The sequence below is a fragment of the Canis aureus genome, chromosome 22 (assembly GCF_053574225.1).
Source record: "Canis aureus isolate CA01 chromosome 22, VMU_Caureus_v.1.0, whole genome shotgun sequence".
Taxonomy (NCBI): domain Eukaryota; kingdom Metazoa; phylum Chordata; class Mammalia; order Carnivora; family Canidae; genus Canis; species Canis aureus.
In genome coordinates this window covers 51,048,559-51,066,337 of record NC_135632.1, presented here as the reverse complement: position 1 = coordinate 51,066,337, position 17,779 = coordinate 51,048,559, and the positions used below count along the sequence as shown (strand labels likewise).

Here is a 17,779-nt window from a genome sequence, read left to right as displayed (position 1 = left end):
CCCCACCCTCAGTTTCTTCCTTACTCTTTTGTAAGAACCATTTATATCAGCAGAAAAAAGTGCCAAATCTTAGTTTTATCACTGAAACAGATACTTAGCAGGATTTCTCAAACCAAGTCTCTCTAGTATGAAGATGGGCACAACTCTTGCTTCATTCAGCAGAGGGCTTGGCAATGTTAATAATTCAGCAGAGAACACTGGGGGCTCATCCCCCAGCCCCCTCCACACAATCTGGACTTTCCCATCTCAGAACTTCAAGGAAAGAACACCCGGCAGGAAAGGAGATAGAGAAAGGACAGCTGTTACTTAGGGGAAAACAGTCAGATGAATCTAGCTAATGTAACACTCCACAAACCTTGGGGTAGTTTTGAAAACACCTATTTGGGGCAGCCCCGGTGGCACAGCGGTTTGGCGCCGCCTACAGCCTGGGGTGTGATCCTGGAGACCTGGGATCGAGTCCCACATCGGGCTCCCTGCATGGAGCCTGCCTGCTTCTCCCTCTGCCTCTCTCTCTGTGTTTATGAATAAATAAATAAAATCTTAAAAAAAAAAAACAACACCTATTTGTATCACTCCATTCTTTAAAAACTTTCAAAATATCCAACAAAAGGAAAATGGAGGGAAGCCTTGGGGGCTCAGGGGTTGAGTGTCTGCCTTTGACTCGGGATGATCCTGAAGTCCTGGGATCCAGTCACATCAGGTTCCCTGCATGGAGCCTGCTTCTCCCTCTGCTTGTGTGTCTGCCTCTCTGTGTCTCTCATGAATACATAAATAAAATCTTAAAAAAAAAAAAAAGGAAAATGGATAAATAAAATGTGGCAGACACACATAATGGGATGCTCTGCAAGTCATCACAAAAGCATATGTGATACAATACACAATACAATGCAAAATAATACAATTATTTTCCAAATAATTATGTGCATGGAAAAAAAAAGTGAAGGACATAAAAACATCAGAAGTGATAACATCTGGGTGAAATTTCTGCTTTTATTTTTATTTTTACTTGTATTTTCCACAATGAACTGGTATCATTTATTACTCTTGTAATAAGAAAAACCTAATACAGCCATAAAAGCTATTTCTAGAAACTCCTGCTAATGCTCCATTACTCATGGGGCCTTCGTGTCTCCCTTGGCCAGATTCTCAGACCAAGATAAGCCTTTCAAGTTTGTGATTCTCTGACCCCAAGAAAGACATCATAAAATTCTTCCCATGTGCTTGGGAGAGAATCAAGCATAACATGCCGTGACTGAAGCAAATCAATTCTGTTACCTAAATTGGTTATCTAAAACCAACTTACATTTAGCTCTCAGACACAGTTCCTTAAAAAGGAGTTTTCTCCCTTGAGCCAAGGGCTGGTAGGTAGGTGGCAGTGCAGGGCCAACAGGAAGATCGTCTGGGACTCAGGCAGCTCCAGGTCTAGAGGCCTGTGTGGGCCCTCTAACCCCAGGGTCCCAGTGAGGCTGCCACCCACAGTCTTAGAGGCACCACAATCAGTGTGGCTCCTGCTCAGGTAGGATCCCAAGCCTGCGAAGTCAGTGGTGAGTCTAACAGACCCACGCTGTTGGGAGAGCCACGAGGAGGCAGGGGAAGCACCGAGAAAGGAAACAATGTGCTAGCAACCACTCTGTTGGCTTCTTCCAAGGTTCCTTCAGTTCCTAATTTTTAATCATAGTCTCACTCTGTGGAAACCCATGCTGACTCTGTTTTGTGAGGTCTGGGAATCAAGGAGACCATATCAAGTGAGCAAAATCATACACGGATAGCTTCAAGAGCCAACAGATGAAACACTCTAGCTCCACCAGCAGGAACTGGCTCAGCAAGAAGAGGTCAATGGGGAGGCTTGTTGCTGGATGCTACCAGGGAATCAGCTGAATGCAGACTGTGGATTGCTGACAGGAGCAGAAATAAAATGCAGTTATTTTGTAACTAAATGCTCCTCTGTGATCAACATCATCCATGTTCCACACTGAGATAAGGGTGGCTCAGCACATCCACACAAAAGTCAAGGTGTCAGGGCCGGTCTTCCCACCCTAGGCACCATGGCCTTACCAACACCTCCATACAGTTTGACCCTGTTTGTTTATTTCCTCAGGTTTGACTGGAAACATATTTTTTACAGATTTTATATATTTGACAGGGAGAGCTCACAAGGGAGCACAAGCAGGGAGAGGGGCAGGGGGAGGGGGAGGGGGAGGGGGAAAAGCTGGCTCCCCGCTGAGGCCTGAGCTGAAGGTAAATGCTCAACCAACTGAGCCACCCAGGCGCCTGAGATCGGAAATATTCTTGAAAATTAATGTTTTGGTTTCCTGAATATTACCATTATTCCATGAGAGTCTTTCATACAGGAATAGTGGAAGTGAGTACATACGTGTGCACTCACACAGCCACACACACTCTCACTCTTTCACACTAGGCCCCCTGACGCCATTTCTTGCATACTTCTTCTCCACACCAGGCAGAGGGAGGTGTAGACTTCCGCTGCTGAGCAGACCAGGATCTCAGCCTGCTGCATCTGACCTTTCCCAGTCACCACCAGTAAGGAAAGGGCATCTCAGGCCTTTGGGATTCCAGAGGCCTGTAGACTCAGATACGTAGCTCTATTTGGCCCAGAGCCTGTGCCCCCATAGACCAATAGGGACAGCCAATACCTTCCCTTGAAACCTCTAGTACACGGGTCCTATGAGAGGGTGAGCCAGTGGGGCCCTGGGGTGCTGACCTAGCACAGCGGGATGTGCCTCCAGGTGACCCCAGCTTGGGAAGGCGACAAGCTCTCTACCCTGCAGAGTTCCTCCTGCCTAATGTTTCGTCTTCTTACACTCTCAATACATAGCATACCAGGGCCTTATACTCTCAGAGGCAGCATGAGATAAGGAGAGGACACCTGGCTTCAAATTTTGGGCCACGCTGGTTGTGTGACTATGGGCAAGCTACTGTACTGCTGCCAAGCTTGTTTCTTTAGCTGAAAAATTAGGCTAAATAGCCAAGTATTTGCGTAAAACCACAGTTGGTAAGTCAGGATGCCTGGCACATAATAGGGGCACTGCCACTCAACAGTCTCACAGGCTGGATAGAAGCTCCTGCCTAAGGGCCGACTAGCTCTGCAACCCCCAGACCTCTGGCTGCTTCATGAAGGGCCCGGCATCCCTGGTGAACATGGCTCTTAGGCTTCAATGTCACTGCTTAGGTCGACACAATCAACAGGCTCTATGTAGCCATGAAACCCTCCATCCCCTGTGGCCGTGCTGCAGACCCGTGGAGCCCCAGGAAAGCTGGCTGCACCATGGGGTGCCTCCAGTCCCTCCCACGGTGAGTCACGAGGTCCTGCGGTGAGGGCTTTGTAACTATAACCACGACAGTCCCCACACAGGGCAGGAGCAAGGCTTTCTTGGGATGGTGCTCAGAAACCTGCAGTAAGGCAGATGGAGCAGGGAAAAGGTCCCCGTGAAGGCCTTTCCACTGCCCAGGGCCATGCAAGAGGGGACTTCATGTACCGCAGGCCACAATACCCACAAACTGCTGGCAGGGCTGGTGCAAGAGACATGTTAGCTTCACGTGCCACAACCACACACGACAGTGAGAGGAACATTTGGAGGCACAGGAATGAGACGGCCTGTTACAAGCTCAGTCCTCTGCCCACTGAAACCATGTATACTACCTGAAGTATTGCTTCTCTTGGTCACACATTTTGCGGAGGTCCCACATGGCTAACCTGCAGGCATGACAGGTGCACACATACTGACTGGCGCCCTCTTGTGCAAAGGATGGCCTGTCACCATTCCCATTTCACAGATGAGGAACCTCAAGGGCTCCGTCCACCCAAGATCACAGGAGGGCTGGTGAGGGAGGACGAGGAGGGAAGGCTGGAGCCTCCCTGTGCCCCTGCCACTGCTACTACCAAGAGCTGAGTAGAGCACACTGGACTTTCCACAGTGCACACCTTTTGCTATCTTTGAGGGGATACTCCAGGTGACAAAAGTTTCCAGAAAGTGAAGAACCAGGTGAGCTCTGTGAGGGAAGCCTAACATAGAGTGTTCCCCACAATGGGATGGAAAGCCTCTCTGCACGCCCCAGCCTAGGAGGTCCTCGGGGGCCAGATTTCTTCACATTTGGCTAATAAGCCAGAGGGGTAGGTTCTGTGTCCATAAAAGGTCAGACCCCTCCCTCTGATGTCCAGCCACCAGCCCGACCAATGGAGCAGCCCATTCCCCAGGGCTCTGCTTGGCCCATCATACCTCACGAAGGCACTGCCTGCAGTGGACCGGCACACACAGAGCTGGATGCTCCCGCACATGTCCCCGCATCACAGAGAGCATAGCTACTTGTTTAAATGCACCCCTCCCCCTTCTTTCAAGGAGGGACATCCCCAGACGTGCTCCTTCTAGACTTCTACTGGCTCAGGTGAAGCAGGAGGGCCTCGGCTCCACCAAGTTCATGACCCCAGCCTTGGCTAGAAGCAGCCCTGCACCCACCGCCACCTCCCTTAGCCAAGGCTGGGGAATTACTGCCCAGCTGCCAAGGAGCTGCAACTATGGGCTTGGGTACGACCCTAGGACCTACTGGATTTTCTTCTCTGTGAGCTGCTCTAGGGCAGAGTGACAGTCATCCATCTCTTGCACAAACTCCAGGTTCCTCTTCTCAGCTCTCTCCAGGTCCTGCCTCGCCTTGTCTCGCTCTCTTGCCATCTGCTCCACTTGCCCCCTGTCACAGGAAGGAGACAGGGTCAGATGGGGACACCTGCCCCGTGTCTGCATGAATGATAAAAGGGGCTGCATTAACTGGGTGCCATGCTCTGACCTCACTGCCACCAGCAGCTATCTCCTAAAGATGATTTCCAGAATTACCATGCCCCTTTTACAGATGCACATACGACAGAGAAGCTACATGACCTGCCAAGGAAGGTTTCCAGAAAGTTTCTGAACCAAGAAGTCTGAAACAGTGTGCCAGACTTCCAGATGGCCCAGAACAGGTGAGAATTTATCCATGCCCCTTCCTGTCTCCTCTCCCAGGAATCTCCAGCACCTAATCTGGGACTGGATACCTGAAGGGGAGAAGGCTGGCCACCCATATCCTGCCTGGTCATCCCCCACTACCTGCAGCCTGGCATCTAGGTGAGTCACCCAGAGCAGGCCCCACCGAGGCTCTGCACACAGCCCCAGCACCTACTATTCTGGTGACCATTTCTCCCCCTGAAGGAGACAGAGCTTATCTCCTTCCATCCTCCCAAGACACAGTCTTTCTGGGGTCCTATTTGCTGAGCTGCCTCTGGTCAGAAGGCTTAGCCATCATGATTTCTTTCCTGTAGCTTTGGAACATCAATAAACACAAAAATGATCTTTACGCTCATCTGCTGAGCGGATAGATGACCCAAGTACTCAGTACTTGAAAGCCGAACCCAACTAAAATGGTCTGCATTCTCAGCACCCTGTCACTTTGCTCTTGGGGGCCACATTGAGGAACATTTTCTTCTGCTCTCCTGCCAGTTGCCCCAGCCCACGAGCCCTCAACATGCTCTTGGAGCACACCCCTGCCACTTGGAGGATTTCTGCCTCTGCACCCAAGAGCCCCAGTGTCAGCAAGATGTGTCAGGTCCAAATGCCCGCTGGGAACCTTGCTAAAGGGGCTAAGGGAAGACCCTGATATCAGTTTGTAAGCTTCTCACCAAATATAAAGACAAGCCAGTAACTCTGAAATTCTGTGGCTGTAAAAGCCCAAACCACAGCTACTGAACAGGCCACGGTCCTGAAACCCCACTCAAACCACACACATGGGGATGTCATTCCAGGCCCAGGGAACACTCTGCTCTTTCCCTGTCCCCACAAAAGTGCCCACCAAAAGAATAGCCAGTGGCAAAGGTGGTGTCAAACCCCTGCCCCCAGGGCAGGGTTCCCCTCCTGGCAGCCTGGCCAGCTGTACCCACCCCCCTACCCAACCACCCTGGGCTCTTACTGGCGGAAGCTCAGCTCCTGGCGGTAGCAGGCCAGGGCCGCCTGCTGAGTGGCACCACCAACCATCATAAGCTCATTCTCAAGGGCCCAGGTCAGCTCCAAGAGGTTCACCTTCTCGTCCACACTGAAGTCAAGACTCTGGAAACAACAAAGCCCATCAGGCAGGAAAGGATGTGTGACTTCTCCAAACACTTCCTGGCTTTCCTAAGAATCGGCAAGGCCCAGACCCATATTGTCCTGTAGGCAGCACCTGCCCTCTGTCTGCTCCTGCTCATGGGATTCTGGCCTTGCCTCCCCGATCATCCCTGACAAGGCAAAGTTCTCCCCCCACCCCTCACCAGGGTGGATGTGGCCCAGGCGGGACTGAGACCCTCTTCCTGGAAAAGGAATTGACACAGAAGGGGCACGTTCCAGGCAGAGGACATCAAGGGAACTGATGGGAGGCCCGGGAAGAGGCCTTTCTCCCTGTGAAGCAAGACTGTACAGAGCCTGCTGGCCTTGGCTGCTGCATGAGAAGACCTGACCAGAGGTCAGTGTCACTGAGAAGGGAGCAGAGGACAGATGGAAGAGCCCTGGTGATACCCCTGGGACACCTGCTCCCGAGTGCCTGCCCCAGTGAGCCCCTATGTCCCCTCTGCTTAAACCATTTAGAGTTGAGTTTTTATCATTTCAAATTAATAGAATCTCTGTGAAATATGTGTACAGATGGGTGGAAAAACAATCCAACAGATGAGCCACAGCCCAGCACTGCACAGAACACAGCGTTCTTGTCCCCTCAGGGTTTTGAAAATAAGAGAATAGAACAATTTATATGTATTATACCACAGTGACAATAAACCAGGTAGACCCCTCCGCTCAGCTGACAGTAACAAACACTTTGCTACATTTGCTTTTCTAGTGCTGAGTGTTCTTGACCTCTGCTTCTTTCCATGATGTCAAAAAAATCAACACTTAGGCTCCAGTCCAGAGGCAGGCAGGACACACATCAGGGCTCGCAGAGAAAGAGCCACAGCATTCCCAGCTCACATGTGGGAATGAGGCCTGTTCCCTTCTAGAACTTATAAAATGGAGACTCAAATTCCCACGGCTCCCCCACGTCCCAGAGCACTTCTGAAGAGACAGGACATTAGGGTGAAGGTCTGGAGGGACTGGGAAACTCAAGCTGTTTCTCCACAAGTACTGACGGCTCAGCAGTCATGGCACCAGCCAGAGGGCACACACAACAGGTCACAGTAGCAGCTTCCTGATCAAGAAAGGAGTCCTCAGGGCAGCCCGGGTGACTCAGCGGTTTAGCACCGCCTTCAGCCCAGGGCCTGATCCTGGAGACCCGGGATCGAGTCCCACATCGAGCTCCCTGCATGGAGCCTGCTTCTCCCTCTGCCTGTGTCTCTGCCTCTCTCTCTCCCTCTCTATGTGTCTGTCATGAATAAATAAATAAAATCTTTAAAAAAAAAAAAGAAAGAAAGAAAAAGAAAGGAGTCCTCAAAACTACATGGCTTGGGCAGGAGCCTGCTTCCAGCCAGCTCCATGCCCCTTGCCTCTTGGCATCCACATCCAGGTATTCCCCTTCTACACCCAGCAGGGCCAATCTGGGTGACCCCACAGGACACCGAGGAGGTGACAGCACATGCCTTCCGAGGCTGGGGCTTGGAAGACATGACCTCCTCCCCGCTCTCTCTTAGGCCCCGCTGATCAATGAGTGCTCTAGGGAAGCCACTGCCCAAACATCCCTAGGAAAGGGCCATGCGCAAGACATGGTGGCCTCCTGCTACAGTGAGCATCAGCCTGCTGACTTGAAGTTCAGCCCGCCAGACCCTCACAATACATGTGCCAAACCTCGGGGGAAACCCTGGGCTAGAATCACCTACTACACAGTTCCCAAATTCCTGACCCACAGAAGCTGCTCCAGCGGGAATGCTCAGTGTGCTTAAAGGTATAATTCAGTTGGTGATTTGTTGAGGAGGGACAGACAACCAATCCCAGGCCTCTTCACAGAGCGTTCTCAAGGGCCTACATAAAGAAGCCCCCTGAAATGGCCAGGAGTCGTCTTGAGAAGCTGGGATTGGATGCGACCGTGTCCAGGCTGAGGGCTCACCCAGCTGGGTGCTTCCTTCTCCAGAGAAAGGCCTTTCCTTTTCAGGCACAGTGTGCTTGGTGCTCCTGCTGGGGCAGTGGCCTGTGGTCCTGATCACCAAGGTAATATGACAAAGCCTATCAGGAGTCAAAACATGTAACTTCAGGAATCTAGCCTATGAAGAAACACCAACACGGGAGCAGATGTGATGTAAGTATATATTTTAAATGCCAATATTTAGAACAGAAAAAATTTACATGTAAAGCTGAAATATCTAAAAATACATTTCTGTGTAGGGAAGGGCTCCCAGAACTGCCACTAAACCGTCAGGTTGCCACCCTGAAGAATGGGAGTAAAAAGGGGCAGGCTTTTATTCTTTTATATCTTCCTATACAGTTCACACTTTTTTTTTCTACAACACAAAGTGAACTTTGGAGATGAAGCAGATCAGTCCAGCTCACCGCATGCACTTCCAGCAGTGTGTTCTTCCCTAACCCTTGATCGGCCCTCGTGCATACCTGCCTAGGCCACCCTGGAGCAAGCTCCTTCCAAAGCATAAGGGTCTGGCCATGTGTCCCTGGGCCCGTGTCCCTGGGAGGTTAGACGGGCCCTGCATGAAGACAGCCTTGTGGGCCGGCCCAGCAAAGAGCATGCAGGAACTTGGGAGGAGGCAGCAGGACAGGGTGGCCCTCCATGGCCCTGAGCGCACGTTGGAGAGAGGATGTGGGCAGGTCAGGCTTATGCAGGGAGAGGAACAGCTGGGCCAGGCCAGCAGGTGGCTCTGATAAAATCCAGGTTCCCTGTGGAGCTTGGCCTCAACAACATGGAAACACTCAGACTACTGGGATGGTGACATCCAGTATCTCCATCACAAGGAAAGCAATTTCTTGCCCTTCTCTGGGACTGACCTCCCTCCTTCAGGCACACAGAACATCTCTAAGGCTAGCAGTGCACTGAGGGAAATGTCTACTATGCCAAAACCTACTTTCAGATGGATTTGCTTCAGACTGTTCTACCTCTTATTTATGATCTTAAGTTAAAATCTCCTATATTTTAATAGCAAGAAATAAAGAAGAAACAGGCCTTTCCTTCATGGGGTTCTCCGCAGAGAGCACAGGCCCTGTGTGCCTGGGATTCTCTGTCCAGCCTCTGAGAGGGAGGGCAGAGGGCCCCACGGTTCCCCAACACCCCAAGCTGCCTGGACACTCCCCCAGGGGCCACTGCGAGTGACCAGTTCCAGACCTGCAAGATCTCCCTGCCGTTCTGAATCCCCTCCTGGGCCCACAGAGCAATGAGCTGCTCGGGAAATGCACAGCCAGTGCCGTCATCAATGCTGCCTAAGAGGCGCAGGCCTGAGCACACGGACACCAGGGACGATGTTGTGGTCGTTTGGCAGCCGCCCTCCTCCAGGACCTGTGTGAGGGGAAAGCAAAGATGCCTGTGAGCCCGTGGGCCTCTTGTTCATGCCTCAGATTTTCCGGCTGTCTGGTTGAGGCCTGAGAAGAACAGCTCACACAGTGACCGTCGGCCCCTTGCCCACATCCTCATGGCTTCACCAGTGACGTGGTGGAGGTCTGAACCCAGGCCTCCAGACACCTGGCCTGAGGCCTGCTTTCCTACCGTCCACAGAGGCCTTGCCAAGGAACACATCCTAGCACCCGTGTGGCCCAACTGGTCAGCACAAGCTGCTTAGTGGGAGACATGAAGGGGTCTTAAACTCTCTCCCCTGATTCGGAAATGGTGTGCACCTGGCTTCTCAAAGGAAGAGCTGGGGAAGGCGCATGCCAGCGCTAGGAAATCCAGCCTGGGGAAAGAAATCCAAGATGGGCTTGAAAAGAAGAGGTGGAATGGCCCAGTCATGCATCTCCCCAGCCTTCAGAGATGCATCTCACAGCTGACAAAATTGGAGAGTTTTATTTTTTTAAAGATTTATTTAATTTTTTAAAAAAGATTTTATTTATTTATTTGAGAGACAGTGAGCAAGAGAGAGAGCATGAGTCGGGGGAGGAGCAGAGAGAGAAGCAGGCTCCCCGCTGATCAGGGAGTTTGATGTGGGGCTGGATGCCAGGACCCTGAGATCGTGACCTGAGCCGAAGGCAGACACTTAACTGACTGAGCCACCCACGTGTCTCTATTTGTTTTAAAGAGAAACGGGGTGGGGGGCACACAGAGGGAGAGGCAGAGAGAAAAGCAGACTCCCCATTCAGCACAGAGCCCACGAGGGGCTGGATCTCACAACCCTGAGATCCAGACCTGAGCTGAAATAAAGAGTCAGATGCTCAACCAAATGACCCAACTAGGTGCCCCAGAATTGGGGAGTTAAGATGGGGGAAGAAAATCTCTTGGGCTTAGGGGCTATAAGAATCTGTCGAGCAAAACTGTTTTCTGCCCCAGGGAGCACAAGCAGTTGTTGTCTGGGGCCACAGGAATGAGGAGCAGCAGCCCCTTCTTTCTGGTCACCAGAGTTCCCATCACACTCCAGGGTTCCCCTCCTTGCTGGCCTCTTCTCAACTCTCCTCTTGCTATTTCCGAACATTCCAAGCTTGTCTCATTGCCTGAAACATTTTCCTCCCACACGTCCATAGCTGTGCTTTCCAGGGCTCTGCTCTAACAGCCCCTCCTAGCCCACCATATCCTCTCCACACACTCACATCCTCAGCAGCGCTCACAGGACCATAAGCCCTCATCTGTTCTCAGCTGTGTCTCTCCATAAACACTCAGGAATTGGGTGCTCACTAAGGCATCCTAGGTACTTTACAGCTCTACAAAGTAGGCATTTGATCCTGTTTACAAAAAGGGAGAGGGCAGCTCAAGACTGGCTGGCAACGTGGCGGCTGTGTGGAGAAGCTCAGATACCCAAATGCACCCTGACCATCCTTGTCTCCCTCACCCGTTTCCTTCATGAGGACTGTGAGCTCAAGAACAGGTGTGTCATGGCAACCTAGCAGGAGAAGGTGGGAGCTAGGCCACACACCTGAGGGCCAGCACCACCATGCCATGCCGGAGTCCACACATGGATGCAATGTCCTCTGCCCACAGCCGTGTTGGCTCAGGGCGCTTCCCAAGCAGCACCTCTGACTAAAGATGGGTGCTGCCCGGCCTCATTGCTGTGTCCCATGGCTCAGAGCCCTGTTCAGCTGTGCATCCTCAGCGGGACTCAGGTACAGGGGCACCTCCGCTATAGAAGAGGCACAATCCTTCTACTGGTGCCAAGCATGACTTGTTTGGGACTTCATCATGGCCTCTGACCTTATGTGGCCTGACACCTTCCTTTAACATTCCTAGTTTCCTCTCTGTCCATGCTCATCAGGTTCAGATTCAGAGACTGGACTCTCAGATCACCCAGCCTAGCAGAGAACAATGTTCCCAGTCCTGCACCACTATCCACAAACTACGCCATCAGCCATGTCAGCAGAAAAGCATCAGCAAGATTCCCCCAGAGAATGGTGCCCTGTGGTGGAAAACAGAGGTTCTCCTGTCCCGGCATGGAGAAAAAACAAATGCGATCACAATTAAATAACTGCCTAAAATCTGCACTGCTCCATCTGCAGAGACCTGGTATTTGTACGAGAGAGAAAACTGAGGAATACAGGACAGGGAAAGCACAGGGTGAGGAGGACCTGGAGAACCACTCCTAGGGAAGGTACAGAGTGTTTTCACAGCACCACAGCGAGGATGAAAGCAGCCTCTCCTGCACTAGGATAGGCCATGAGGAGACAACCGAGAAACTGCATGTAATCCTCATAAAATCCCTATGAGGTGGGAGCCCATCTTATAGATGAAGAGTCTGAGGCCCAGAGAAGGCAAGTAACTCAATCAGGGGCACACACCTGGGGAGGGGCAGTGTCAGATCAGCCCCAGACCTGTGTGGTTCTAGAATCTAAGCCACGTGCACTCATATGTGTGCACACCCCCACCGATGTCCAGGTCTGTGCAGATGCTGAAGGCCACTGCTACTGCTGTGGTTCAAGGCCTAATCATCCCACTTTACCTGGTAATGAGACCAGGACATGCTTGGTTTGCTGAGGGTGGAAGATCCTGGAAGTGAAGTAGGCCCATGATTGAACAGGCCAAGCTGGAATTCCTCGAGACTCACTCGGCCGTCTCCATCTTGATCCAGTTTGTTAAACAGATCTTCCAGTTCCTAGACAAAAGCCACCACACCTGTCCTGAGGCCACAGATGTTCTCCCCAAGCAGGGCAGTCTGTTCACCCTTACCAAATTCAAACGGTCTGGGACACCCCTGACCTCCCCCAGCTGCAGCCTATGACCTCTACATGCCTGCTCAGTTTTCACTCCACTGTAAACAAGTGCCACCTGCACTTCTCAATTCCACAAACATCCATTCAGAGTCTACCTGCCAGGAACTTGGTGGATGGTAGGAGGAAGACACAAATATAGAAGGTGCCCTTGGCCCTCAGTGGTTCAGGTACTAGCAAGGACAGCAGGCTAAAGGGGATTTTAGTAGGGTAAGGGGGAGCTTCCCCATCATCACTGCCCCCCAACTCTCCTTGGCCCCCACAGGAGGAAGGAAGGGGTGAATACAGCCACTGGGGAGTGCAGCCTGCCTCGGAGAGCAGGGTATCTGGGCTGGGCGCACAAACCGGGCAACTCTAGGTGGGGGAAGGGTCACGGTGAAGATGCTCAGACACCGGTGGGAAGGCTACTCGTGATCCGTGTGGGTGCAGCCCTTAGCAGCAGCACTGGGAGTTAGGAAAGGACTACTACACACCAGAAAGCGGCACAACCACATCAGTGTCTGTTTTTGTTTTTTTGTTTTTTTTTCCACATCAGTGTCTGAAGGGTGAAGGGACTCTCCAGACCCAACACCAGCCTGACCCCACAAAGAGCCCATCCTTGAATGTGGTCTGCCTTGGCCCCTCTCACCTCCTTCTCCAGGCCCTGGAGCCCGATGCTCTGGCAAACAATGGCCAGCTCCTGCTCGTTGAGGTGGCCGCTACTGCCAACGCCCAGCTCTTCCCAGATGCCCCGGACCCGGCTCTCGGGCGTGTCCAAAGAGAGGCTGCTGGGCTTGTGGAGGCACTCGAAGACCTCGGAACCCCAAGCCGGCAGCTGGCCTGAAGCAGGGAGAGTGACAGGTAAATCCCATGCTCCAGGTGGAAGCAGCTGGGGGAACACAACAATGCTGGCAATTCACTCTGAAATCAGATGGACACACTTGAGTAGCAAAGCATCAAAGGTGGAATCTAGGTGATGGGTACACGGTGTTCACAGTGTGATTCTTTCATCTTCATTCTATGTTTACAACTTTTCATAGTAAAATGTCAGTGCAGGGGAATCTCTGGTCCACATGGGGAAAAGCTTTTTCTGAAGGGAACTTCCTAAAGTCAGACCACAGAAAGCATGTATGAGGGCTGCATTATTTGTATTTACCCAAAAAACCCCAACAACAAAAAGACTAGTTTTTAAAAAATCAATTTCTAGAAACTTGTTTCTGAGCTTTGCCAGAGAACGTGTGGACATTGGGGGTATCCATGAAAAGCCATCCATGGATGTGCCACACTTCAAGCCAAACCTCCCCTCCATGGCCAGTCCATACTGGCCTGTGTGCTCACCAACAACACTGTATTGGGTTGAAGATCCCTTCTTTGAGGTCTCTTCTAGCTTCAAGTGTCTGAAATTTCTAAGTAAAAACATAAAAGCACCTCTAATGCTAGGGTTTATTTCTCAGGGATGGCGGGGGAGGTAAATAAATCCTCTGAAGTGTGATGTGAGTTTCAGGCACTACCCTCAGTTCTAATCCAGTGGGAAGGTTTCCGTTCAAGGCGAGAAAGAACCTGTGGGCAAAGACCCAAACCTGCCACAAAACCTTCTCGGAGAGTCCTTCCTTTCTCGCCCTAGATTTAGACATTGAGGCCACAGTAGTTAAGATGCAATGGCGTGGGGAGCACTTGGCTGGCTCAGTGGTTAAGCGTCTGCCTTCAGCTCAGGTCATTATCCAGAAGCCCTGGGATCGAGTCCCACATCAGGCTCCCCGCAGGAAGCCTGCTTCTCCCTCTGCCTATGTTTCTGCTTCTGTGGGTCTCTCATGAATAAATAAAATCTTTAAAAAAATAATGTTTTTTTTTTCTGTTTTGTTTTGTTTTTTTAAAGATGCAATTGCGTGGCTGCTCTTCATGCTCCATGTGCTTCATCCAGCAGCCCAAGTGGGCACTCAGGTCAGTGCCCCTGATAGCCACTGAGGTAAACAATGATCGATGGCCCTTGTCTTGACTACAATCTAAAGCATGCTCAGTGCCGACTACTGATTTTTTACTGCAGCAGAAATTCAAGGTCAATTCTGGTCTCTCCCTCCAAGTCAAGTGTTCTGTACTTGTTGTGCTGTGACACACTCACTGTAGGAGGCATCATTAAAAGCCCCTCAGACTCACATGTGGGCACACCAGGATCTGCTTATATACACCTGCTGCTGCCTTCTGGTTGCTCTTGCGAGGCTTCCAAGGGTCAGGACCATGTTGGGCATTTCATCTAGGCAGGGCTGCTGACAGTTGCCGAGACTGCTTGCACACAGCAGGAAGAGGATGTGCCCAGGCCTGGCACACCAAGCCAAGGCCCTGCCTGCCTGGGGTCACACTGGTCCTTACAGACCATGAGAACCATACAGCCATCCTGATCACTTGGCCAGGGCCCTCTGTCCAAGAGCCTGACCTCAGGAGATGCTACAGATCAAGTGACCACCTCCCAGCTGGAACTACTTCTGGAACAGGGACCCACCAGAGACACCACCCACACCACATGCTTCTCGGGAAATTGCACATGGCTGGCTCACTGACCATGACCCAGTTCCCTGAACTTCAAAACACTGGTCAAAGGTAAGGAAGGAGCACCAACCATGAAGCTGTGGCTTTACCTCGTGCTTCAAACAACTCATTCTGAGGTTCTTTAGCACTTTCAGCTTCTTCGTCTGACTTGAGACTCTGGGAAAAAGAAAAGAGAAAAATGAATTCCCCAGATTATGTGGCAGTGACTAGAGAGCTCCAAGAACAGACAGCAGGGTATGTTTTGGGACTGGGTAGGGACTGAGGAAGAGGAACAACAGTGGGTAAGATGCAGCTCGAGGGAAAGCCCACACCTGCAGGTGGCCTCTGCACCCCAGCTGAGGGCCCTAGCATAGAGCTGCTCCCTCTCACAGACCAAACACCACGGTATAGAAACAGGGACATGTGGGGACGCCTGGGTGGCTCAGTGGTTGAGTGTCTGCCTTCGACTCAGGGAATGATCCCAGGGTCCCAGGATTGAGCCCCGCATCAGGCTCCCCATGGGGAGTCTGCTTTTCCCTCTGCCTCTGCTTCTCTTTTTATGTCTGGCATGAATAAATTTTAAAAACCTTAAAAAACAAACAAACAAACAGGGACATGTGAGGCTCCTCCACATAAACTAAGTCATCAGTAGTTCACACAAAAACACAATCCAGCACTTGTACCCTAATAGGAGAGAAAAAGACTTCCCAGTCAACATCTCTTTGTGACGCTGGCTTTAGACACCAGCACTGGAGACGAGTGGCTGTGGAGCACAGTCAACCTTCCATCACACGACACCATCTTGACTCAACTTAATGATCCTCACCTCTCTGCACCCCGTCCCTTACCAGTTCAGAAAACAGCTGGATGGACAGTGGTTTTCTCCATCCCTCCAAGAGCTCCAGAGACAGCATGCATAGCAAGCAGCTGCCACCTCAGGGCCCTTTGCCAGCTGTACCCTGCAGAGGGCAGGCCACCAAGAAACACTTGACTCAAGCAAAAACCTCGTGTTTTTGTGGTCATGTCAGCCAACTACAAAGTCAAAGTCTGCTTCTGACAGAAGCTGCGTATTCCATGACTGATTCTGGAAGGAATGCCAAGTTGACCAAGACTCAGTGCCCTTCATAGCCAGTACTGAAGTGAGAATAGAATCTGGGAGTGGTGCTACATCCCATTTTTCTAATGCATTCAGCCCAAATGACAACCCTAAAAACAGCATTTTTCCCATGTTGTAGTTCCAGGGATCAAAGATGGTTTTAATAAGCAAAACAGTACTACAGAGACAGTGCAGAGTCCTCAGATCTCCATCTCTGAGGACCAAAGTTAAAGAGGATAAAAAAGTGAACACCTGGGGTTTGTCATCTAGACATAGAGCATCCCTGAACAAAGGGACTCTAGGATATAACCAAATGTTGAACATACACAGATTAATGTGAGAGGCCCAGAGCTGTCCTATTGAAAAGAAGTCCCCATGACAAAGTCCTACCTGACAAAGTAGACATCACAGAGAGAGCAGGAACCTTCTGGAATGCCTGGAAACTAGGTCTAAGGAATCCATGGTTAACTTGAAAACTGTGGATCTGCCCCATGGATATTTCCTGACGTAAAGGCTGTCAGGCTCCAGCAGCCTGTCTCTGGGGTCAGTCTCAGCAGCAGTGAACAACTGAGGACACAGAGGCCTGATATCCTCCCCCAAGGCCCCAGGAGCTGTCTGGCACATCTTCGCCAAATTCTAAGTGTGTGGGCCTTGGTATGTTCTAAGTATTCAAGGCAAGTGGGACTGCGGGCTTGGTACTTCCCAACTCCTAACCTTGCAGGGGCATCTTCCCTTTCCCTCACTCCCATGAAACCATGAAACCAGTCTTCTCGCCGTGCTGGGGGAAAGCTGATGGTGGTAAGCAGGGGAGGGAAAGAAACAAGTGATTTGGGCACAAATTCTCCACTGCCCCAATGTCTGAAGGAGTACACCCACTGGCCAGAATTTCCCTGCAGATAATCAGACCCAGAGATACTTTAGAACAAAATGTCATTCCCCAAAGTGTACCCATGCTTCTGGTGACTTGAGATGCCCAGGAATGCCCACCTGCTCCTTACATCCTCTTGTAGTCATGTCACAACGACGAAGCAAAATGGTGACCTGGAGTCAGAAAGGGGAACCTGACCCACCTCCACACTTTCCAGGGATGCAGAGCGACGGAGCGGGCCTCTCCTGCTGGTCCAGGGCTGCTGTTCTGGTAAACATTTGACTCCTGTTGCAGAGCCACATGGCTTGGGCTCGGGCCGGCTCCAGCGACCATACCACTTACAGCCGCTCACATACTTTGGCGGGACAGCACGAGAAGTGGCTGGAAAGAAAATGGGAGGTTTGGTGGGGAGGTCCGAGCATGCTGTGGCAACTTGTTTCAAGATGCAGAGTGCGCCTCTTACAAATGCACACAGAGAATGTCTGGAGGAACACAGAGAACAGTTACCAGTGGTCAATCTCTTCTTCCTAATCCTCAGGGGACTGAGAAACCCAGGCTGGGAGACAGGGACTTTCTACTCTAAATCTATGTGCCATTCAAATTTTTTTCAGCATATTTAGTTTTGGTTTAGGTAATAAAAGACTACTACTAATACAAAAAGACTAGTTTATATTATAAAAGACTAATATTAATAGATTTTAATGCAAAGAAAAAATCCTCCAATAATCCAGCAACATACTGCTCTAGAGAACAGAAGGTCACTTCCCATCCTGCTCACTTCAGGACCCCATCTGGACAGGATGTCAGGGCAGTTTGGGCGTGGACCTCAGACACAGTCCAGGAGGCTCAAACTTGGCAGGTCTGAAGTCTGGGGCAGAGAGGCAGGTATGGGTTTTAGTCCGGGATTCACAAGAATCCCTTAAACCTTAACAGCCCCGTGTACTTCCTTCTTCCCTCCTTACCTATCCACTCCTGGACAGAGCCCACAGGGACCTCTCAGGTAGAGAAGAAATGACATTGTCTCTGTGC

The 17,779-nt window shown here is 51.0% G+C and overlaps 1 protein-coding gene across 7 annotated transcripts in view; it reads right to left on the bottom strand.

The window, feature by feature from the left end:
* NINL (ninein like) overlaps positions 1 to 17,779 on the bottom strand; it is a 140,668-nt gene that overhangs the window by 46,941 nt on the left and 75,948 nt on the right. For 5 of the 7 annotated variants that reach the window (XR_013361676.1, XM_077866017.1, XM_077866020.1 and 2 more), the window contains 7 exons: positions 16,953 to 17,131; positions 14,897 to 14,963; positions 12,913 to 13,103; positions 12,017 to 12,169; positions 9,268 to 9,438; positions 5,953 to 6,089; positions 4,564 to 4,704 (listed from right to left, as the gene is read on the bottom strand). Coding sequence is in view for 6 of the 7 variants with exons in the window: in XM_077866017.1 (XP_077722143.1) it covers positions 4,564 to 4,704; positions 5,953 to 6,089; positions 9,268 to 9,438; positions 12,017 to 12,169; positions 12,913 to 13,103; positions 14,897 to 14,963; positions 16,953 to 17,131 (1,039 nt within the window). In the remaining variant the exon portion in view is untranslated. The remainder of the gene's footprint in view (positions 1 to 4,563; positions 4,705 to 5,952; positions 6,090 to 9,267; positions 9,439 to 12,016; positions 12,170 to 12,912; positions 13,104 to 14,896; positions 14,964 to 16,952; positions 17,132 to 17,779) is intronic. The other 2 variants (XM_077866021.1, XM_077866022.1) reach the window with 2 other exon arrangements.